Source organism: Diabrotica virgifera, chromosome 2 (assembly GCF_917563875.1).
Source record: "Diabrotica virgifera virgifera chromosome 2, PGI_DIABVI_V3a".
Classification (NCBI taxonomy): Eukaryota; Metazoa; Arthropoda; class Insecta; order Coleoptera; family Chrysomelidae; genus Diabrotica; species Diabrotica virgifera.
In genome coordinates, this window is record NC_065444.1 from 247,415,878 (window position 1) to 247,441,704 (window position 25,827).

Below are 25,827 nucleotides of genomic sequence, written 5' to 3' on the forward strand. Positions count from 1 at the left end.
ATTTTTTTTGTGACGCTCATGATCGAGAGAGTGCACCCAAATTTGGGAATAAGTAGGTCATGACGTAACTAAGTAAAATCTCCAGGGGTGGCATGCTGCGTGGCCGACAAAGGGGTGAGGCAGGGGTGAATACAAGAAATATAAGGGGTTTTTTTGCGAAGTTCATGATTGAGAGAGTGCACCAAAATTTGGGAATAAGTAGAACATGACATAACTAAGTAAAATCCTCAGAGCCGGAAGCCAGAGTTCGGCATGAGGGTAGTTATAAGGGGTCAAAATCGCCGTTTTTATTATTTTCTTTTGTGACGCTTATGATCGAGATAGTGCACCAAAATTTGGGAATAAGTAGGTCATGAGGTAACTAAGTACAATCTCCAGGGGTGGAACGCTGCGTGGCCGATAAAAGGGTGGGGGTAGGTGTGAATATAAAAAATATAAGGGGTTTCTTGCGACGTGCTAGATTGAGATAGTGCACCAAAATTTGGGAATAACGAGACCATGATTTAGCTAAGTAAAATCCGCAGAGCCGGAAACCACAGTTGGGGATGAGGGTAGTTTTAAGGGGTCAAAGTCGCAGTGTGTATTATTATTTTTGTTACCCGGCACAACATTTGTCCCCCCCGCAGCGTTCCGCCCCTGGATATATTACTTAGTAATGTCATGGTCTACTTATTCCCAAATTTTGGTGCACTCTCTCAATCACGAACGGCAATAAACCCCCATATATTTTTATACTCACCCCTGCCTACAACCCCTTTGTAGCCCAAGCAGCGTTCCGCCCCTGAAGATTTTACTTAGTTACGTCATAACCTACTTACTCCCAAATTTTGGTGCACTATCTCCATCATGAGCGCCACAAAAAAAATAATAAAAACCGCGACTTTTACCCCTTATAACTACCCTCGTCCCCCACTCTGGTTTCCGCCTCGGGGCTATTACTTAGTTATGTCATGGTCTACTTATTCCCAAATTTTGGTGCACTATCTCAATCACGAACGTCGCAAAAAACCCCTTACATTTTTTTATATTCACCCCTGCCCCACCCCTTTGTCGGCCACGCAGCGTTCCACTCCTGAAGATTTTACTTAGTTACGTCATGACCTATTTATTCCCAAATTTTGGAGCGCTATCTCGATCATGAGCGTCACAAAAAAAAATAATAAAAAACGGAACTTTGACCCCTTGTAACTACCTTCGTTCGCCACTCTGGTTTCCGGCTCTGGGGATTTTAATTATTTATGTGATGGTCTACTTATACCCAAATTTTGGTGCACTATCTCAATCACGAACGTCGCAAAAACCCCTTATATTTTTTATATTCACCCCTACCCCCACCCATTTGTCGGCCACGCAGCGTTGAGCCCCTAGAGATTCTACTTAGGTACGTCATGACCTACTTATTCCCAAATTTTGGTGCACTATCTCGATCATGAGCGTCATAAAAAAATAATAAAATCCGCGACTTTGACCCCTTATAACTACCCTCGGCCCCAACTCTGGTTTCAGGCCGTTGGTGAAAGTCATGTACACAACTAATTCAACATATCCCCGTATAGTTTTTCCATATTACTTATCATGCACAAAATCCGTTCCCAGCTCTTAGACTATATGAACTTGTTGTGTTGTCGAGTGGTTCTCGCGAAAGCCAAATTACTATCCCATAGTGTCTTACTATCGATTTTTCGAAGGGCTTTCATCTCTGTTGTTTCTAACAATATTTTTGTCCTTTCTGTATCAGGTCGTGTTTCTGCTGTGTATGTCATTATTGGTCTGATGACTGTTTTGTAAATTCTGCCTTTCACTTCTTTTCCGATATTTTATTTATGCATATTGTTTCATTAAGGCAACCTGCGGCTCTGTTTGCTTTGTTCACTTGATCTTCCACTTCTGTTTTGAGCTTTCCCTAGCCATAGTGTGATGCCTAAATATTTAAATTCCATGACTTGTTTGATTATTATCTGGCCTTCCAACTCTAATTTACATCTTACTTGATTTGCTGTTATAACCATGCATTTTGGTCTTTTTTGGGGAAATTAACATGTTAAATTTTCGAGCGGTTATATTAAATTAGTGCAACATACGTTTAAATCATCTTCACTCTGAGAGATTAGTATTGCGTCGTCTGCATAGCAGATTATTTTAAGTTTTTTCTTTCTCCCATTTGGTATCCTTACTTTTTTTATTATTTCATCCATGATCAGGTTGAACAATAGAGTACTCTGGGAGTCTCCCTGTCTTATCCTATTGCCAGCTTCAATTGGGTCAGTTCTTCATCTACTTTTACTTTTATTGTGTTGTTCTGGTAGATATTTTTAAATGTTCCTAGAGGTACCTCTCTTGTGTACAATAAATGGATAACGTCCTTTAATTTGACCCTGTACAATGCCTTCTTAAAGTCCACGAAACATAAGTATGCCAGTTTGTTGTATTCTAATCATTTCTCTTGAACCTGCCTCATTATAAATATAGCGTCGGTGCATAATCTTCCCGACCTAAAACCTTATTGTTCTGTTAATGTTATAATTTTATTTAGTTTGTTATCATTTTGGTCGTTAATTTTAGTGTTGTGTTTAACCCTAAAGTACTAACATCTTAAATCAATGACGTAAGCACTATCAAACCGCCTTACAGACGGGTTTTACATTTTAGTGGCAATTTTTGTTAAATATTTTAATGCAAAAAATATCTCGATGATTTACTGAAAGTATTGATTATCTTAAAAATACATTAATTAATCTAGTTTTTTGTATTTATTAAAATAAAAAAACATTATAACAAGAATGGAAGGATTGTTTGTGTACCTTTTTACTCCTGAAAAAAAGTGTGATAAAAATTAAAAAAATCAAAGAATCTTAATAAAAATTTATAATCGAGTTAAACAAAGAGTAATAAAAATGAAAATAAAAAGGTTTTTAAAAAATGTTAAAACAAAAAACTGACAGGTACTATAGTTAGTACAGTGTAGCAATGGTAGTCAGTGACAACATTTTCATCACAAATTGATTCCACTTCGCCTATGTCGTCTTCTACGTCATCAAACCATTATTAAAGAGTTTCCTCAGGGTCTTTATTCCCTTATTTGATGTTTTTTGACGAACTGGGGCACATTATGTGTAATGACAAACTGGGCACAAACACTAACGCCCCGTCTATTAGATGGAAATCACTTTGAGCCTAAATATCTTTCGAATAACAACCTGCCACAAATTGCCGAATTCAATACTACTAAAGAACAACCCAGCTTGAAAAGTCATAAACGGGTGACCTTCAAAATTTTTTAGGAAGGGAAATATCCCACTTTCGACAAGCGATGCCGTCTGAGAGATGGAGTGTTAGTACTTAAGGGTTAATAAATTAATTCGTCTGTAATTCTCCGCGTCCGATTTGTCTCCTTTTTTGAAGAGAGGTATTAGGATGCTTGATCTCCATTCTTGTGGTATTCTGTTTTGTTCTATTATTTTTTGGATCAGGTATTGGCGATGTTAAGTCACAATTACGACCTCTCGTGGATTTTGGCGGAACAGCATCAGTAGAATCAAAATAAGTCCCAAGATAAGTCAAAATTTCCCCTAAGTTATTAAAACAATGCATTCACGCTCTCGCAGATCCACTGACGGATATTTGTAATGCCTCTTTTCAACAAGGAATATTTCCTAGTATGTTTAAACTATCTATTGTAATCCCTTTATTCAAAAGTGGTGATAAAGATGACCTTAACAACTACCGTCCCATAAGTCTCTTATCTGTGTTTTCAAAAATAATTGAAACTCTGGTTTATACTAGAATGAACGCATTGGTGTAGTTCTAAAATGGTTTACTTCCTACCTAGAGAACAGAAGACAAAAAGTAAAGATAACATCTAATGGACTTGTAAACGAATCAAACACATTGGATATCCATTATGGTGTCCCTCAGGGTAGTGTATTGGGTCCTCTACTTTTTATAGTATTTATTAATGATATAGCTCTGGTAACTAATTCACTGACTGAGGTTAACATCATCAGTTATGCGGATGATACCAACATTCTAGTCACAGGAACATCTGATCAAAATTTGCAAAATAAAACTACACAGATTGATACTATCCACCATCAACAGTTATTTCTTATCCAACAAACTAGTTTTGAATGAAGAGAAACCAAAGTATATGATTTTCACGTCAAATAGTTTATTAAACCGTCAAGCCACTATACAAGCAGCAATAGATAAAACAGACTGCACGAAGTTGCTGGGGGTCCTTTTAGACAGTAATTGTAAATGGTCAAACCACATTTCTAATTTGAAATCCAGATTAAGTAGCATTGAGAATTCTTTCACGTCTTTTTAATACATCAATATTAAAAACAGTATACTTTGCCCATTTTTACTCAATAGCCAAATATGGCATTGAAGTCTGGGGTTGTACCTCTGAATTAGAGCAGATATTCGTACTTCAGAAAAAAGGCTATTAGGATAATGTATAAAATTAAATTTAGAGATTCTTGTAGAGGCATCTTTAGACAAAACAATATTCTTACAATTCCTGGTCTGTATATATTTTCGTGTATTTACATTGCAAAATTTATGAATTTAATAAGTTTCAATTTAACCATATTTATTCATCAAGATTCAGAAACAATCACTTTATGCTTCCACAACATCGTTCTGTTTTGTTGGAAGGTAGCACACATTATGCAGCCATAAGTTTCTTTAACAAATTACCAATAGTTGTACGAATGAATTTACATCAGCCAAACTTTCGGAGGTGTGTACATCAATACATTTGTGAGCTAGAGCCATATTCTAAAAATAACTTTTAAGTATGTTTTATCGTATTTATTAATTTATATACTTTTAAGATGCATGTCTGCAACTTTGACTTGTCTCATACATGTACTTTGTATAATGTCGCATGGGATCAATAAATTTGACTTGACTTGACAAATAACGCGTTCGTCCAAAATTTACTCCAAATATTCTGCAACACAACACACACACATACGAACACTTCTGTTAAAAGGTTTGTAAGCTTTTATTAAATCTTTTGTGTTAAAATTTATTAATCATATTGATTTGCGAAAATACTGATAACGATTTGACAATAAAAATCCCCATTATAGCAGGCCAATAAAAAGAAAAACACCCTCAATTTTAGTTCCGCCGAAATCTACGATAGGTCGTCAATTGTGACTTAACATCGCCAATTATTTGCCATATGATTTAATTAAATTCAACAAAATTGGGTAAAAATGTGTAATATATCATACTTTTTCAGATTGGCCAAGTCTATGGATACGTTCTACGACGATGATCGATCCGTTCACCTTTTATTGATCAGCTCGGATAAACGAAGCTTGCAGCAATGTCATATTCAGCCATACGAACGCGAGCCTCAGGTCGATATTCCTATTTTCACGCCATACTGGAAGAAGAAGACCGCTATGACGGCAACGTCCACTAACGATCAAAAACTTCAGGTAATTATTTCGTATTGTTAAGAGATAAGTGAGAAAGAGAGAGAGAGAGAGAGAGAGAGAGAAAGAGAGAGAGATATGAAGAGGAAATAGACAGAGAACTCAGACAGAGATAAAGCGAAGGGGAGCAAATTAACAAGAAATAGAGGGAAAATGTAATAGGGATTTATACAGTGCACTGGAATAAGTGTTACCCCCCCTATTAACTTATTTATTTTTAGCATATAAGCAAAAGGCTCGGAGAGGTCGATTTTTAAAATAATCATAATATATTAAAGCATCAATATTTCGAACTTTACGCGATCCCTCCTCAGGTAACAGGCATAAATTTGATTTTTTAAATGGGAAAATACATCATGTACTTTCCTTAAAAGCACCTTATTTAAAAGCTTTTGAAACACTGATTATAAAAATGTATAATACTTTAATCCTTTTTGAGAGCGTAGGTGCAAAATTTCCAACGAATAATCTTTAAATACATTCATTTTTTTCGAATCCTGAGAAAACTAATAAGTGTTTTTGGAAAATTTAAACTCAGAATGAAATATTACAGTATTAGCAAGGGTCAAAAGCCCCTGAAAACTTTTATAATGTTTATTTTAATAAGTCTCAGGGGTGAAAAAAAGGAGAAAACTTAGTCTGATTTTTAATTTCAAATATCATTCAAATGAAACTTTTTGTTTATTCTCAGGGGTTTCAGCCCTCCGTATTAATGTAATCTTTCATTCTGCGTTTAAATTTTTCAAAAATACTTATTAGTTTTCTCAGGATTTGAAAAAAATGAATGCGTTTAAAAATATTTTGATCGAAATTTTGCGCTTGCGCTCTCAAACAGGATTTAAGTATTATACATTTTTGTAATCAGTATTTCAAAAGATTTTAAATAAGGTGTCACATGATATGATGTACATTCTCATTTTAAAAAAAATCAAAATTATGCCTGTCACCTGAAGAGGGATCGCGTAAAGTTCGAAACATTGATGCTATCTATACTATGATTATTTTAAAAATCGACCTGTCCGAGCGTTTTGCTTATGTGCTAAAAATAAATAAGTTAATAAGGGGGGATAACACTTATTCCAGCGCACTGTATAAAGAGGAGCTAGAGACTAGAAGAAAAGGAGAGCAAGTAATAAAAGTAAAGCGAAAGAAGGGAATATATTATATACACTCCCCTACACAAAATCCCGCCACCCGAAATGTTTGATTAAGTTTGACAATTTAAAACTTTTTTATTTGTGCTCCAATTTTCAAGATTCTTGCACCAGTTTGTAGGTACATGTATTGATATCGTTTGGTATTATTCCGATAACACAAAAATTTTGCTTGCACGGCATTATACAGGGGTGAATGGAAACGTTGTATTTTCTCTTAACTTTAAAAAATTCTGTGGAAAATGGAAGAGCTGATTTTGTTTCATAGTTCTGTCATATTATGCAGGAGGCATCGCTAAAATTTTGTTTTTTGAATTATCCGAATATCTCTTTTCTTGTAAGAGCTGTTACGTTTTTTGTAAATAAAAACACTGATGGACTCATAAATAGAGGTTGGATTGATAAGATTAGAATGGCCCGCATGCAGCCCAGATCTCAATGCTATTGAGTATTTATGGGATGAATTAAAAAAAGCTATCCGCCATCATCCTAGGCCTCCAGAAAATTCGGTACAGTTATGGCTCTAGTAGAGGAATATCGGGCTATTTCCCAGACAAGGATAACACATCTTTATGCGATGCCAAACAGATTGCGAGCAGTCGTTGCTGCAAGATTTGGACATACCCGCTATTGAATTGTTTTGTTGTTAATTTTGTTTTGTTTTGTTAATTTTAGTGCGTTTGATATTTTTAAATAAAAAACCTTCAAATCGGTGTTTTTATTTACAGCTCCTATAAGAAAAGAGATATTCTGTTAATTCAAAAAACAAAACCTTAGTGATACCTCTAGGATAATACAAAAGAAGTATGAAACAAAATCAGCCTTCTAATTTTTCCACAGAATTTTTTAAAGTTAGGAAAAAATACAACGTTTCCATTCACCCCCGTATAATGCCATCTAAGCAAAAGTTTTTTGTTACCAGAATAATAACAAACGACATCAATACAAGTACCTACAAACTGATTCAAGAATCTTGAAAATCGGAGTACAAATAAGAAAGTTATACAATGTCAAACTTAATCAACAATTTTTAGCGGCGGAATTTTGTGCCGGTGAGTGTATAAAAAGAAACAGATGCGACAAGAAACTGGAGTGAGGTAGACTTAGATAAGAGAAGTAAAGCGAGAAAGGGAATGTATTTTATAAAAAGAAACAGATGGGACAAGAAACTAGAAGAGCTATGGTAAAGGGGGAAGCTACATAAAGAAAGGGAGACAGGGTGACAACGGACACTGGTGGGAGGTAGAGTGAGGAGGGACAGGGGTAGAAGATAGAGCGAGATGGAGGAGCCGAGAATTAGAGACGGGTATGTAGAGGCAGATGAGGGTAAAAAGCACAGAGAAAGGATAAGATCAGCGCTAAAAAGAGCAAATTAGCAAAAAATATAGAAAAAAAGCAATAAGGAGACATACAAAGAAAGAAACACAAAGAGAGAGCTAGAGTAACTTAGAGGAAATGGGGAAATATATAAAGAAAGAGACAAGCTAGTGTGACCACTGAAAGAGGTAGTGATAGAGATAGAGAGGAGCTATAGAAATATAACGTGAGGGAGCAAATTATCGAGACTATGGAGAAAGAGCGAGATGGAGATATATGAGGAAAGAGAGATGAAGATATGGAATAAGCGACAGTGACTAGAGAGGGAGAGAGTGAGAGATAAATAAAATAAAATAAAAATAGATACTGATAGATAGACAGAGAGGAACTAGGTGGAGCAAGGAATATGTAAAGAAAAGATATAGAAATAAAGAAGAACTAGAGACTAGAACTAAGGAGAGAGGTAAAGATATAAGAAATCTAAAGGGAGATAAATCATTATAAAGATGCAGCGGGAGTAATCTAGTAAGAATTATAGGAGGTGGGTTAACCGGTGGTCGAGAGGAGATATAAAGAGTGAGAGTGTAAGCGTATACAGAGCGAGAGTGTATTGGTATAAAGCAGGAGTGTATAGAGTTAGAAAGAATGAGAATTTTTGCAATATTTTACTTGAAGCAAAACCGATACATTGGTACTTTTCAGATATTCGCCGGCTACATTCTAATCTCAGAAAGTGAACCGGCAAGTTCCCAGATAACATGCACCTGTTTCTCAGTGTCCGGCAATGACGTCATCTACGGTTTAAAAAACGGAGAAATTCGCCGCTTTAACATACGTTTCAAATTTGATACCATGCTAGAGGCCGGAACATCAGTCCCAGTGACTTACTTGAAGTGTTTTGATCCCAGTAACAGTTATAGCTACGGAAGAAGCTCAGTTAGTTCTGGGGGAAGCACGGATACATTGGATTATTTAGATACTGAGTTGGGTAAGTACAAGTTTTGTTAAATTCTTTTTCTTCTTCATGCCGCGCTGTTCATGAGCATTGGCTATAGTCATTTTGTTGACGGCAGTTCGTAAAAGGTATGCAGAGGATCTGTTAAACCATTCTCTCAGGTTTCTAAGCCATGCCCTTCTTCTTCGACCTGGCCCTCTTCTTCCGTCTACCTTGCCTTGTATTGGGTGTTATGGGCGTCGCATAACATGGCCAAAATATTTAAGTTTTCAATTTTTAAATGTTCTGACGATTTCCGTGACGTTTCCCATCCGATGCAAAACAACTTCGTTACGAATTCTATCCACCCTTATGTTCTCGTAGGATTCTCCGATACATCCAGATTTCAAACGCTTCCGGTTTCTTGAGAAGTGTATCCGTTAAAGTCCAACCTTCGATACCATACAAAAGAGTAGAGAACACTCACTAATCTAATTTTCAGACTACAAAGTAATATTGTTTCCAGATAACAGTTTCTTCATCTTAAAGAATGCAGCTCTGGCCTTTTCTATACATATTCTAATTTCTTTGCTCATGTCCCAGTTCTCATTTATAGTATTTTTACTACAAAAGCAATATTACGTAGGTCAAAATTTCTGACGTAAGAGCACTGTCAAAACATTAGAATGTGACTTTTCATCATGGCCACGTTTATGTCATCACTTGTCAGAGATATTTTTCTCTTTTTTTTGTTTACTTTAATAAATAATATCTATAATTATTTATTCTAATTAATAATGTCAATTGGTTTTCATTACTTGCCGAAATATATTAATTATTAACGACAATATTATCATAGTGTAGGTATAATCATTAAAACAGATTATTTAATATTTTTAAAACTAACTACTGCAAGCGCTAAAATTCATAAGAAAACTTTCTGATCTGTAAATCTAATAATGATCTTATTTCTAATAAACCTAATCTAAGAAATCTAAATTATTTAACTTACTTCTCTGCGGTTAATTGTAAAAGAGAATCCCAGTATTTCGTTCTTGCTCAAAATAATCTATTAAATAAGCATTTTGATTTAGCCTATGTTTCTCAATACAAAAACAAACACAATTAATAGGTATACAACAATAATTGCAATAGTTTTTAAATTAAGCTATATTAATGTGTAGGTATTTATAAAAACAGTAGTGTTTTAAAGCTATATTTTGAATCAAATTGTGTACGAAACGAAGTAAAAATGTAGCACCACAGAACTGTCAGATCAGTAGCGTACGCTTGTCTAATATATTTAAATAAAATTATTATTTTCTGGAGTATTTAAGGATTGTTTCATAAAATTTATATTATTAATAATAAAAAATGTTTTTAGTTATTTAATTAATATAATTCTAAAATTCTCAATATAATCGCAATTACGTTTTTCTTATTATATTACCATTTTGACACTTGTAAGAAATGCTAGAGAAAGTTTATTTACTTTAATTAACATTACAAATATTTCGGCGTATTATTAATATATTTCGGCAAGAAATGAAAACTGATTGACATCATTAATTATAATAAAGTATGAGAGATATTATTTGTACAGTAAACAAAAACAAAGAAAATATCTGACAAATAATGACATTAACGTGGCCATGATGAAAAGTCACATTCTAATGATTTGGCAGTGCTCTTACGTCAGAAATTTTGACCTACGTAATCTTGCTTTTGTAGTAAAAATACTATAGATTACAACCAAGGTAGGTGATACAGTTAGTTCTCCCCAGTTGTTCACCATAAGCTGTTACCACTTCCGTTTGTATTGGCGTTTTACTGACAACCATCATCTTTGTCTTTGCGGTGTTTAGCTCGGTGTGTCCATATTCATCACACTTTGTGGTAATCCTTTTAATCATATGTTGAAGTACTTCGTAATAGGTATTACACTCCGTCATAATACACTCTGTAATAATATACTCCGTCATGCGTCACATAATATTAATATATCTACGTCGTACGTTATTGGTATATACCAATGATACAAACCAAAGACGTATGACGTAGATATCTTAATATTATGTGACACATGACAGAAGCTCGAAACAAATGACAATCGATGAAAAGCCCTATTGCATGCAATTAACACCGTGTTGTCCGCGTATCCGCGTTTTGTTAAAGATAAGGGTAAAAAGAAAATGTGCGGATGGTGATAAATTAGATTTTTATTTAAAAGTGCATTTAGTCTTCAATCAGTTCAGTAGATACATATTATCAGACGTGTCTTCAGTGACAATATTAGGTATAAAAAGTTCGGTTAGGACAAAACTTTATTGTATATGTTACAGTTCAAGTTGATTAACCAGTTGGAGTTGACTTTTCCTAGTTCGAGTGGACTCAAACGGCTGGTTTTAGTAAAAGTTGATTATAAATATAAAATGAAGATTTTTATTCAACATTTACTAGTAAAAGTAGACTCCAACTAGTTAAAGTATACTTTTCCCAGTGCCATTTAGTAAAAGTTGATTAACACAAACAACCGATTCTAGAAATTAAATGTTACTGTATATTATGTTCAAATCGTGATATTTATAGTCCAGGCTGTATCGTCGCCCCCGAGGTAAATTATTCCAGTTCGATTTTTTTGCACAAACTTACTCAAAAAGAGGTCCTTATAACGAATCCACAGGGTGTCAGGTGGTACCGTAATCGAAAAATTATGTAAACAATTTTTTTTTAAACAAATTCACAAAAGAAATTCACTTCGGACATTTTTTTTACATAATTAATTTGGGTCATTCGGAGCAAAAGAGGTCTTTTGTAATTTTTCTGTAAAATTTATTGTTCTCGAGTTATACGCGATTTAAAATTTGAAAAATGCGAAAATGACCATTTTCAAGGCTTAATAACTCAGTTAAAAATTATTATTATGAAAGTCAAAAAGTCACCAAATCAAATTTGAACGACCCCCCTACAAGGTACTGAAGAAATATTTGTCATTATTGTATTACTAAGCTGTTATTTTTAATTATTAACAATGAGTGCTAGGAGCGTATTGAGGCGGCTGTCAATGTGAGTGCGACTGAGATGCACCATTGGACGGTCGGAATGGAGGATCTTACTCGCACTCACATTGACGGCCGCCTCAATACGCTTTTAATGCTCATTGTTGATAATTAAAAGTAACATCTTAGTAATAAAATAATGACAAAAATTTCTTCAGGATCTTGTAGGGGCTTTAAACTTTGATTAGGTGACTTTCTGACTTTCATAATAATAGTTTTTAATCGAGTTATAAAGCCTAAAAATTGTCATTTCGCATTTTTCAAATTTTAAATCGCGTATAACTCGAAAACTATCAATTTTAGAGAAAAATCACAAGATACCTTTTTTGCTCCGAATGACCAAAATAATCTAAAAACATTTGTCCGGAGTGAAATATTTAGTTATTTATAAAACAGTTCGTGAAGCTTTTTGCGCACGCACGCGATGTTTAGGGCACGAGCGGACCGAGTGCTATACATCGCCTAAGTGCGCAAAAAGTACTTCACGCACAGTTTCATACAATATTTTATCTACCAAAAAACAAATAAAAAAACTGCAACTCTTCGTCACTGGAATACATTCCTATTTTACAATTTTTTAGAACTTTGACATTTAAAAATTCAAACTTCTGTCAAACCACAAAACTGTCAAAACTTTTTTTGTAATTTATTGCTCACATGTCATCACCATGACAAGGCGAAAGTTAAGGATATTTGATTATATGAAAGTGTGCTAAAAAACAGTGCGAAAAAGTAGATCCCATTTAAAATACATTATTACTTCAGGCACACTTTAAACCAGTCATGTCAAAGATACGGCCCGCGGGCCGCATCCGGCCCCCGGGCCATACCAATACGGCCCGCGATCGCAATGTGTCACAGAAAGAAGAATCATGTTTTTTAGAGCTTTTAGACTTCACTCGATTGCTCTACGGAAGTTTTAAAATGCGTACACTACACTACATTTATAAGTCATTTCAAAGGCAGCGCGTGCCTAGACAAGCGAGAGAGATAGACAGTAACACCATCTCTTAGCGGAAACACCCTATTATTTTTGTTGAGAACAATAGAATCTTCCATGCGCTTCGAGTCTAGACTAGAACCTTCCTTATCGATATAAAAGAAGTGCGTCGACGTGTCACGTGAGTCAGTTGCGAAGTAGTGGTTGAGAAGGTATTGTACATTTGTTTGTGTCGTGCGTGTGCGATATCCATAATTGTGTCGAGTTCCATATTTGTTACGATTTCGGCATAATGTCACAAAAACGTAAAGTTGATAGTGGACGTAGAGTTTTTCAGTCTAAATGGGAAAATGCATATTTTTTCATAGAATGGAAAGGTAAACCACTGTGTTTGATTTGCAATCAAACAGTTGCTGTTTGTAAGGAGTTTAACTTGAAGAGACACTATGATACGAATCATAAATCAAAATTCGATTGTTACACTGAAAAAATAAGAATGGACAGATTGTCATCTTTAAAATCTAAACTTCAAGGTCAACAATCGATGTTTACTAAAGCTAATACTGAGAGCGAAGATGCCCTGAAATCAAGTTTTATTATTGCATTAGAAATCGCGAAGAGATCAAAACCTTTCACTGATGGTGATTTTATTAAAGACTGTATGTTGAAAGTTGCCGATGTTTCATTTCCATTTCAAAAGTCAATAATTCAAAATATTTCGCTGTCAAGAAACACTGTTGCTTCAAGAATAAATGATTTATCTCAAAATTTGGTTCTTCAACTGAAGGAGAAAATTAAGGAATTTACAAACTTTTCACTGGCTGTTGATGAGAGCACTGATACTGTTGATACAGCTCAACTTGTGTTTTTATACGAGGTATTAACAGTAACTTTGAAATAACTGAAGAACTATTAAAGTGCGTTCCATTGACAGGTACTACAACAGCAAATGATATTTATTCTGCATTGGAGCATTTGATGGCAGAATATGGACTCGATTGGAATATACTTAGCAGCACAACTACGGATGGCGCTCCTGCCATGGTTGGCCAACATTCGGGCGTTGTAACTAAATTAAAACAGAAAACATCAGGAAATTTTGTGGGATTTCACTGTATAATTCACCAGGAATCATTGGCATCCAAACATTTAAAAATGGACCATGTCATGCAACCTATAATTAAAATAGTAAATTTTATAAGGAGCAGAGGACTAAATCACCGACAGTTCAGGCAGTTTTTACAAGATTTGGACGAAAAGTTTTCTGATGTCCCTTATTTCACCGAAGTTCGTTGGCTCAGTCGAGGAGTAGTTTTAGAAAGATTTTTTGCATTACGTGACCCTATTCAAGCTTTCATGTTAGAAAAAGGCAACCCAATTGATTATGACAATGACTGGTGGGTTGATTGTGCCTTTTTGGTAGATATGAATAAACACTTGACTGATCTGAATGTAAAGTTACAGCGTAAAAATCTGATTGTCACTCAAATGTACTCATGTATTCAAGCCTTTGAAACAAAGTTGAGGCTGTGGGAAAATCAGGTAAAAAATCAAACTTTGGATCATTTCCCTCATTTAAAATCATTTGGCACAGTGGATCAAAAAAAATTGGATCAATATTCTCAACTTCTGCAAAATCTTATCACGGAATTCAACAATCGTTTTGAAGACTTCCACAAAATGAATGAAATGGAATTCCCAATTTTCAACAATCCATTCAATTTTGAAGCTTCACAGGCACCCGTTCATTTGCAAATGGAGTTGATAGATCTTCAATCGGACAGTATTTTGAAAGAAAAATTTAAAGAGGTTAACGCACTTACATTTTATACACAATATTTCAAGAGTTTGGATAACTACCCGGAATTAAAAAAGCATGCAGCACGCATTCTGTGCATGTTTGGTAGCACCTATTTATGTGAGCAGATGTTTTCCGTCATGAAAATAAATAAGAACAAACATCGCACAAGACTTACAAATGAACATCTCCAATCAATTCTTAAAATAAATACAACGAATATGATACCTGACATCAATGAGCTTGTCAAAAACAAGAGAAGTCAGGTATCTGGATCCTCGAGCTCAAAATAATTACCCTCTTTTATAACTTTGATATGATTTTTAACAACCGTATATTATAAGTATACTATTAAATAAAATGTTATAATAATTCAGTACATTTTTTTTTATTTGAATCTGGCCCGCCGACACATTCTGAATTTAATATATGGCCCTCTGCAAAATTGAGTTTGACACCCCTGCTTTAAACCCTTCATGTACTGTTATCTATATTTACAATTTTCACACAATAAAAACTTATACATAATATGAGGTAGAGTAGATAAGAATTATTTTTGTGAATTTGGTTAACAAAAATTGGGTAAACAATTTTTCGACCGCGGTACCGCCTGACACTGTGTATTTGTTATAAGGATGTATTTGTTTGAGTAAGTTTGTGCAAAAAAATCGAATCAGAATAATTTACCTAACGGGGGCGACGTTATAGCTTGGACTAATAAGTAGTTGAAACGGTCAAAAGAAAGAGACGCACACTCATCAAAAATGCACGTGAGATTATAATCGTTTAAATTGTATAATCTACTTTTACTAACAAGAGTTGGGAAGAGGCAACTTCAACTAGTAAAAGTTGATTTAAATTTTTCAAATCAACTTTTACTGCTCGTTTCAAACTAGGAAAAGTCAACTCTACCTGAGAATCAACTTGAACTGTAACATATATATCGAATTATCTTTTCATTTAAAGGGGGTATGGTTTGAAATCAACATTACAAGCACATTTGTGATTTTTTTTAACTATGGTACAATTATGTTATTTTTAAATTAAATAAGCTTATTAAGTACAATTCAAAAAATATTAAAAAAAATTAAGGAAAAATATTGTGAAATAAGTCCACGCTGGCAAATTTTTACCGACACCTCAAAAAAAAATAGTAATGACACATTATTGACCGTGTAATGAAACAGTGAAAAATACTGACGGTATCATTCGAAGTAAAAAAAAATAAAAAAAGAATGTGTGTGTACTTTGTACACACGTAAGAAGTTATACTTCTATTATATGATTTCAACGAAATTAATATACTTTAAACAGTTTATTTATATTTTATTTAAATATTAAACTAATTTTAATACTTACTACTTTTCAAAAAATTTTATTAAAACAATACCAAAAATTAAAAAAATAAAAGAATGAAACACACACAAACACATTGAAAAATGCCACAAATGATTTCTAAACAATAATTGTCGGAAAAATGTTTAACTAAATACGTATTTTCTGAAAAAAAAAAATTATATAAAAAGAATGTGTGTGTACTTTGTACTCACGTAAGAAGTTTTACTTCTATTATTGTGATTTCAACGAAATTAATATACTTAACAAGTTATTTATATTTTATTTAAATATTAAAATAACTCTTTACCTACCACTTTTAAAAAATTTTTATTAAAACGATACCAAAAATATAAAAAAAAAGAATATGAATCGTCCGGGATTTGAACCCGGGACCTCTTGATCTCCGGTCACACGCTCTACCACTGAGCTATATTCCTTTTGCTTTGACAGGTTACAAGATTACTCATACATACTGACAAATTCAATAGACCAAGTGAAGTATACAAAAATACTTTAAATATACTTACTATTATTATAAAATATATTATTCCCGAGGACGACAAATCCAAAGACACAAAAATTATTATAAATAATACATTTACTAAGAACACTAATATATCCTTTTATATGATATAATATGACTTATTTGCGCTGACAGCGCTGATACATACATATCTTGAAAGATTAGCAACGAAATACATACTGTTTGTGTGCGCATGCGCCCAGCATTATAAAACTTCACTCTCGATCGTAAAGAATTATAAGTTCAATAAATATACTTCTACAATCATCCAATGTATAAAAAAAAATAAAAGTTTCTATTGGGGTTCGAACCCGCTTATGTTAGAGCAGTTAGTATTGAAATTTATTCATCTTACACTTTTACCCACGGAGACACATGCATCCTGTGGGAAGATCGACGAACTAAACGGTTGAAACTTTTGACAGTTCTGAATTTAACCAAATTATTTTGATTTTTGCAGAATTGAAATAATAAAATACAACAAAACATAGAGTAAGAAAACAATATATTAGGTGAATATTGATAGAAATTTTGATGGCAATCAAATTACGTAAATCAAAGCATTACATACTATTTTGGTAGGTTCATTTTAAATTTTCCAAATAGGTGTACCTATCTATGTCATTTTTTATTAGGATACTGAAACATTTACAATTATTACGTACCTGTCGCTTTTAAAAACTATTTAAAATGTCACTACAATAATTATAAACTTGCTTTTTTCTCTGCCATCACAACAATAAAAACTAATATACTCAACATTTGTTTATCCATAATCTCCATATTGAACAATTATTGACAGATGATTTTAACACCCAATCAGATCACGTATAACGTTTGAGCGACTAATACCATACTGTCGGTGTGCGCATGCGCCCAGGAAAATAAAAATTCACCCTCGTGTCTAAAGAAGTATAACTTCAATAAAAACATTGAAAATTTCAAACCATACCCCCCTTAATACAAAACATATTATGGCAGTTATAAATTTCTTAAGATAGGGGAGTGCATTTAGATTTTCACTTCGGAAAAAATCAAACAAGATAAAACTTTTTGTAATTTCATTAAGAAATGTTTAATAAACAACATATCAAAAAGTTCTACTCGAGAAGTGGGTGCTTAATTTTTTATTAAACAAATGAACAGCGAAGTTAGATGTTTTCTTAAATAACTCCGAAAATATAATTTTTAGAAAAAAAACTGACTTGACCATTAAAAAATTCAGAAAATTTTACAAAAAAAATCTTATATAAAGATTTTTTTAAAATTAAATCTCTAGCTTCTGTAATTTTTTATTTATAACGCTAAAGTCACCCTTCTCACACACATTGGCGCACTGTAAACTAGCGTTGGAAGAAGTGCACGGTTGAGTTTTTTTAATGTAATTCTTTAACTAATGGATCAAAAGAAATTTTACAAATTGGACATGAAAGAAAATGAAATAAGCTATCTTATGGTTGTAATAAAAAGAAATAAAATATATGGACATAAGTACGGTGTGGGCGGAAAGTGAGGCTTACATGAATTTTGTTTAAAAATGATTTAAAAATATGTAACTAATACAATTTCACTTATAAAGCTCTCAAATTTGCACAACTTACCTCTCAATCATCTTACTAAACGATGTTTCATTAAAAAATCTCATAAATTTAATTCAAGTAATACGCTGTCTCAAAAAATGTAATTTTTGAAAACTTCGTAGTTCTACAGAATTCCCACCACTTTAAGACGGTATTACTCAAGTTTGAATAAACCTAATACAATTTTTTGATATTTTTTTAAAGCCTAGGATGTAATCTTTAAAAAACACTGAATTATTTTAGTTTAAAAATGAAATAAACAATTTCTTTTTGAGAAAACTAAGAAAGATAACAAAAATGTAATACAAAAACCGAAAATTACCAGCTGAAAAAATGTATATACAGAGTGATCAAAACTTTTTTCTGTAAAACTTACTTAAAATTAATTTAATAATAAGCTTCAACAATAATAAATGTTCAACAAAAAAATTTTTTTTTAGCTCTTATACAGTATGTTTGTGTAACTTGGAACCTATTGATAACTTTTTTAATATCAGTTTTACGAAAAAAAGTTGTTCTTTATAAAATACTCTGCATTGTATATAACATAATATGCAACCATCAAATATCAAATTTTGTTAATTTTGTACGAGGTATGTCAAAAAATAAGAATTTCACTCAAGAGTAAAGTACCTTTATATTTCACAATATCGAAAATTTTTATAAAGAAAAGTTGTTTGTAATTAAAAACTATGTTCCAATATGTAGTTATATCCTTCTAATCGAAAATTTGTTTTTTTTTAATATTGTTTCAAATTAATTATACCAAACATCATTAAATTTTCACTTTTTATTTATGATAACTGATTTATTATTAATTTTATGAAGAAAGTTATTTGTCATAAATAGCTGTGCATGGTCTAACACTTAATATGCAAATATAAAATATTATATTTTATCAATATTATACGAGGTATTATGTAAAAAAATTGCATAAAAGTGTAATTGCATATTGACACATCGTTTTTAATTCTGAACAACTTTCCATAATAACAATTTTCAGTATTATGAAAAATATAGGTATTTTACTCCTAACTGAAATTTTTATTTATTGACATATCTTGTACAAAATTGATAAAAATTGATATTTTATGATTGCATTTAAAGTTTTAGAATATGCAGAGCTTTTTACTAAGAATAACTTTTTATTTATGATCCCATTGCAACAATTTTTTTAATATTGAAGAGATAGATTTTGAATAATTTGTTCTTTCTTTCTAATACATTTTAATTTTTAATATTATTGTGAAAATTATTTAACAATAAAAAACTGAAAACGTTTGTCAAGTAACGGTCGAATCCATCAATGAAAATTATTTGTTTATCTTTTTTTTAAGAATGAAATTTCATATTTGTTTGATTGGATTCTACTTGTTTTTCATTTAAATATCCGCCATTTTGGATCCGCCGTTTTGAAATTAAAGTTTTTAATCTTTAATTCAGATTCAACAACCTGTTAAAAATAAAGACAATAAATGTTTTAGAAAAATGTTCTTTTTGATGTTCTTTTTAGAAAATCCGCATTTTGGATCCGCCATTTTATAGTTTATAATGTTAACATTTAAGTTAGGTTTATCAAAGCTCTCAAAAATAAATATATGTAGAAATAAATACATTTTGTAAAGAAATTATGATTTTACAACTATTTTTCAAGTTATCCGCCATTTTGGATCTGCCATTTTATAATTTAAATTATCCAATTTGATTCAGGTTCAGCAACCTCTCAAAAATATCCACATATTATGTAAACAAACACGTTTTATAAAAAAATTCGGATTTTACAACTGCTTTTTAAGGAATTTTAGGAAAAAATCCTCCATTTTGAATCCGCCATTTTGAATTTGCAAATTGTAATGTCAGATTCGGGTTCAGCATAATCAAAACTAAAATAAAAACCTTTTTTATCAAAATAAAATGTTGAATTCACCCATATTCTTAACATTATTTATACAAAACAATTGTTATTGTTTAAACAATTAATAAACAATTAACGGCGAAATTTGTGAGTAGAACTTTTTACTTTAACATATTTATAAACTAGCAAAAAAAGTTTTAGAAAAATATAACCTTGTTTGATTTTTTCCGAAACATTGAATCTTCTCGTTCTAATTGCACTCCCCTAAGATGTAAGAAAACTTAAAAGTCTGAGAGCGTTAATTTTAGAAGATTTTTTTTTTTCAGGTGTCATTGTTGCTATGTACGGCAACGACAATATAACTATACTCAATAAAGGAGAAACATTCAAAACAACTCTAAGCCATCCGTCCATATATCCTTTCTCCGATAAACTACTTATCATCGATTCAGCTTGTAATATTTACACATGGCACCTCGAGACAGGCTATTTGATCAGCATTACAAACAAACACATCTTAGAACCAGTGACTTTCAACGTGGGAGCCTTCAGTCCACACAAATCACTTATAGCTGCTCTCTTCGATCAATTAGGCACCCATTTTTGCCATATATATTATTTAGATGTGGAAACTGACTCAGTGAGGTTGTTGAAGAGGTTCAGATTTACTGAAAAAATGACGACTGCCAAATTCTCCTGTGATGGATCGCTCCTAGCGATCGGAATGGCCAGTGGTAGTATTAAGGTAAGATAAAATTATATCTTCTTGTTCTTTAAGTGCCATCTCAGCGACGTTGGTCGGTAATCATCATAGCTATTCGGACTTTAGAGACAGCTGCTCTGAGCTCATTTGATGTACACCCGTACCATTTTCAGGTTGCGCAGCCACGATATTCTGCGTCTTCCTATGCTTCTCTTTTCTTAAATCTTTCCCTGCATAATCAATTGGAGCACGTTGTATGTCTCTCCACGGATAATATATCCGAGATATTTTAATCTTCTTGTTATAATGGTATTTAAGATTTCCATTTCTTTATTCATCTTTCTCAAAACCTCTTTGTTTGTGACATGTTCTGTCCACGATATTTTCAGAATTCTTCTATACACCCACAGCTCGAATGATTCTAATTTTTTCATTGATGGCACATTCGAGGTCCAAGGTTCCATTCCGTAAAACAAAGTCGCAAAAACGTAGCACCTAGCCAACCTAACACTTAATTCCAACTTCAAATCTCTTATGCAGAGCACTTTTCTCATTTTGTTAAAATTTTCTCTAGCCTTTTCTAAACTGATTTTGATTTCTTCGAAGTAATCACCTGTCGAGTTGATCATTGTTCCAAGATTTGCATATTGTCGACTTCAACATCGGATTGGTTTATGAAGAGATTCTCGTTATTTCTTTGAGTTTTCGATATTTTCATAAATTTTGTCTTCTTGGCAGTTCATTGTTAGACTGTATTCTTGTCTAAACTCCGCTATCACCAGCCTCTGAAGACCCCCAATAATTTCGGCTAAGATGACAATGTCGTCCGCATGTCTAATGTTAATGGGATCCGTTTAACTTTATTCCAGCTGTTTCACCCTCAAGAGCTTTTTTGAAGATCTCTTCCGAGTACGCATTAAAAAGAATTGGCGACAACACGCATCCCTGTCTCACCCCACGTCTAATTTCAATTTCTTCTGACGGCTGATCATTAACACGTACACGTAAATTAATATACTATTGGGTAATGCTCCGTTTTAAAATATATTTTATCAGTGATAAACAGTTTGCATATCAGTTGCCCCACTCGATCATCTTCGCCACAACTTTTAGCGCACCAAATACATCTAAATTACTTAATCAGAGGTCTGGATTATATGGAGGCTCTTTTGCTACGTTTAAAAAAGGCTGTTTTTGGCATAAATGCGTTTGAAGGTTGTCATATACACTAATTTTTCACTCTACTGTCTAAGTTTCAGTTTTTGCACCACTACTTTATTATAGTAGTGTATACAAGGCATATTACAACTTACAGGCAGACAGAATATAGTCTTATCATAGATATTTGTCCTCTAGTGTTTTCAAAAGTGTATTTATATTGTTCTTTGTGAGGAAAAGATGTATTATTAGTATAAGTTTCTTTTATGCTGCAGAGGTCCGTCAGAAGGTATCCGTCTTCATTTCTGATATTTTCATTATATCGCTGTTTTATTCCTGGAACAATATTATTGCCAATACGGGTGCTAAAATTGCACATAATGATTATACAGTGAGGACGTTTGAGTTGGAATACATTCATTATCTCGAGAATGGACGAATTTGGAGAGAAATTCTGAGACAGGTCGATTTTTATTTTTAAATTATGACTTTTTGGCGTATATATCATACTAGTGACGTCCTCCATCCGGACGTGATGACGTAATTGATGATTTTTTATAATGAGAGTAACGGTTGTGTGATAGCTCATTTGAAAGGTTATTTAATTCTCTATTCAGTAATACAAACATTAACATAATTATTTACACAGGTTGTGCAAAAAAACAATTTTTAATTAAATTAATTTACATAAAAAGAAGACTGTAAGCAATTTATTTAATTCAAAATAAATTTTATTACTGTCAAAAAAACAGGTAATAATGTTTATTTCACAAATAAACATTGCTTTCGCTTAAATTCAATGTTCAAACTGCTAAGAGACAGGTGGGTGGCAGTTTTAACATTGAATTTAAGCTAAAAACAATGATTATTTGTCAAATAAACATTTCTTTCTGTTTTCTGACAGCACTCAAATGTATTTTGAAATAAATGAATTACATACATTCTTCTGTTTGTCTCAATTAATTCAATTAAAAAAATTTTTTGGACACCCTGTATAAATAATTATGTTAAAGTTTATATTACCGAATAGATAATTAAATAACCTTTCAAATGAAATGTCAACGACCCCTACTCTCATTTAAAAAAACCATCCATTACGTCATCACGCCCAGATGGATGCCGTCACTAGTATGATATATATGCTAAAAAGTCATAATTTAAATATAAAAATCGACCTATCTCAGGGTTTCTCTCCAAATTCACCACTCCTCGAGATAATGAATTTATTCCAACTCAAACGTCCTCACTGTATATTCGGTATTTGAAGTCTCGTTTGTTACAGTCTGAAGGTGTTCATAGAAGTTTTCTCTTGTGGTCGTATCTCTGTGGTTTTCAGGTGCATAGATTGCTATCACATACAGAGGTTTGACATCTAGTTTGACTTTTTCTGTTGTTTCAGAGACATATTTAGATTCTTGTACCTGGTGTAAAAATTTTCTGTATACTAACAAGGCGACTCATTCTTTTGCTCTGATTTCTTTCGCAACATCACTGTAAATCATTAGAAAGTCATCCAGCATAATTTTCTTCGTCTCTTTTAGTGCACATATATGTCTGTATTTTTTTCTTATAAGTTTTTTTTGAAATTTCCTACTGTCTTGTATTTAGAGACTTCAGGTGCCAAGTACCGGTGCGAAGTATGAGGGTCCTTCGTAAAAAAATGTTGCCTATGCCGCTGAGAAAGAGTGCGACGTGCTGGGAGAAATGTGGCAACACTGCCTTACATATCAACTCTCCCTCTGGCTCACCTCACTACTTTGTCTTCGCTGCATTGCTCTGTGTCGGACTGGCAGCCTTCGAAGGTGGGTGTCACGGTTGTTGTTACCGCCAATGTGAAATTTATGCTGTGATATGACATTTGACATTTATCGTCAGTTGATCGAAACTTATGGGTCAAAGTGCATATCTGTTCAACTTGGTCGCAAATGGTGTAGAGCGGTAGTGAAGATAGAAGGGGAAGGCCTTCAGATACATCGTGAATTTCCGTTCGGTCTTCACTGAATTCTCTACACAATTTTGCAAACATATTGAACATATATGCATTTTTATCCATAAACTTCGATTAACTGACGATGAATGTCAATAGGTGAAATCCATTTTGCATTTAAAAACGTATCACAGCATGAATTTTACATTATCGGTAAAATCGACCGTGACTTCCATCTTCGAAGGCCGCTAGGCCGACACAGAGCAATGCGGCGAGGTCAAAGTGGTGGGGTGAGTTTACGAATGATCCTCGTATATTTCTCGCTTTCCATAAATTCGTTGTTCTTTTTCTCGTGTTGGTCGTCGTAATGAAATCATTACGAGGTATAATCCTGTCCTGTGAGCTGTATGGTTCTAAAGTCTATCAGTTCGGTGGTAACATGCCTGTAGACCCCACCTCCTTTATCCGGGCTTGGGACCAGCAACAGTTGTGTCGGACTGCTCGATCTACCCAAGAAAACTGCAGGTGATTGGCTGTAATACATCATATTCTCACTTTACACTTCAGAAATATTTAACTTCTTACCAGCATACTCGGCAAATTGATTGAACGTACCATAGTAATTTGTTTATATATTTCTCAACATATTTTTCCCCTTTTAGGTATATAATCTAGACGAAAATTACAAAGAAACTGTTCTAAATCTTCACGAAGATCCCATACAAGATTTAATCTTTTCTCCACACAAAGAACCTATATTGGTAAGTATGGGAGAAGAAATTGCTTGGTGGAACCTGAGGCCATTACAGAAAAATGAAAGAAAAGGAAGGAAAAGGCCAAATAGGTTAGTATTTAACACCTTTATGTTCCTTACAAAGAGTCATATGTATTATGTTTATATCATGACTCTTTTTATACCACATGAAGCATTTAACTCAAGCTGTTGTCCTTGTTAGAATAAAGGGTACATTCTCAATGGAAAATAGTTCAAAAGCTTAATCATCTTGTCACCATATTTAATCCAATCGCTGTCACCTTATATTCAATCACTTCCTTAGGGTGCTACTTCGGAAAGAACCTTATTTAATTCGACAGGTTATGAACGCCTACAGGCGTCGGTAGCACCTGACTCACGCACGCCAAACGCCTTTTGGCGTCAGGTGGCAACGAATGTGTTAATGGATCAAATGGAAAGGACCTTATTATATATACACATTATATACCTATTACGGAACTTGCAAAAAATTTTAAATTCGAAAAAAATGTTATAAATCAGAAGAGAACATAATTTAGAACCTGTATTAAAGTAAAAAAAGTTTTGTTTGTCTTTCGTTTGGCCCCTAAAGACGACTAAAAATTCAACTTATACCAGCCACCCCAAAATGCGTCGTGACGTCACACCGTTGTATGTTTACATTCTACACCAATTGTATATATAATTTTAAATTAGACATTATAAACGTCAGTAAAAAATACAGTTATGTGACGTTAAAAGTGTTTTTGATCGTTTGAAATATTCATAGAAAATTTGTACTTTTACAAAATGATTTTATTTTCAATAGTAAACCTTTTTTCCTTTCCTTCAAAAACTGTATGAAACTCCAATCTCAACAAACTGGTATGTATTATTACAACGACATACGATAAATGTCATTAGAATATAAAAAATTTTCTTTTATTTCCCGACGACGAGCTGGTCAAATACCCAAGTAGGTGGAGGCCAATAAACTAAAGAAGGAGAAGAAGAATATACCCAAATATAACGCTGTGTACACGTACACGCTAACGTGTACGCAAATAAAAGAGTTAAAGAGTTAGAGTGTCAGAGTGTTGGAATTTGTTTAATCGCATTGTGTTTACACTTTAATTTTAATATTAATTAGTAAAGAGATTTCTTATTTTTTATTTGTTTAGAGTTTGTTTTTTAATTAACTATGCAGTGTGGACAATGATTTAGTTGTTTTAATGAGTTTAACAACATTTTAAAACAGTATGAAAAGACCTAAAGCTTTCACAATAATAATTAACTTGTTCTGAAGCTATTTCCTTGTGGCATTTTTGTAATCAACTATTCTAAATGGGAACTAA

At 33.0% G+C, this 25,827-nt stretch overlaps 1 protein-coding gene across 3 annotated transcripts in view; it reads left to right on the forward strand.

The window, feature by feature from the left end:
* Nucleotides 1–25,827, forward strand: part of LOC126880520 (apoptotic protease-activating factor 1-like) — a 155,439-nt gene that overhangs the window by 124,392 nt on the left and 5,220 nt on the right. For all 3 annotated transcript variants that reach the window (XM_050644421.1, XM_050644422.1, XM_050644423.1), the window contains 4 exons: nucleotides 5,255–5,456; nucleotides 8,627–8,912; nucleotides 20,278–20,696; nucleotides 24,402–24,583. In XM_050644421.1, coding sequence (XP_050500378.1) covers nucleotides 5,255–5,456; nucleotides 8,627–8,912; nucleotides 20,278–20,696; nucleotides 24,402–24,583 — 1,089 coding nt within the window. The remainder of the gene's footprint in view (nucleotides 1–5,254; nucleotides 5,457–8,626; nucleotides 8,913–20,277; nucleotides 20,697–24,401; nucleotides 24,584–25,827) is intronic.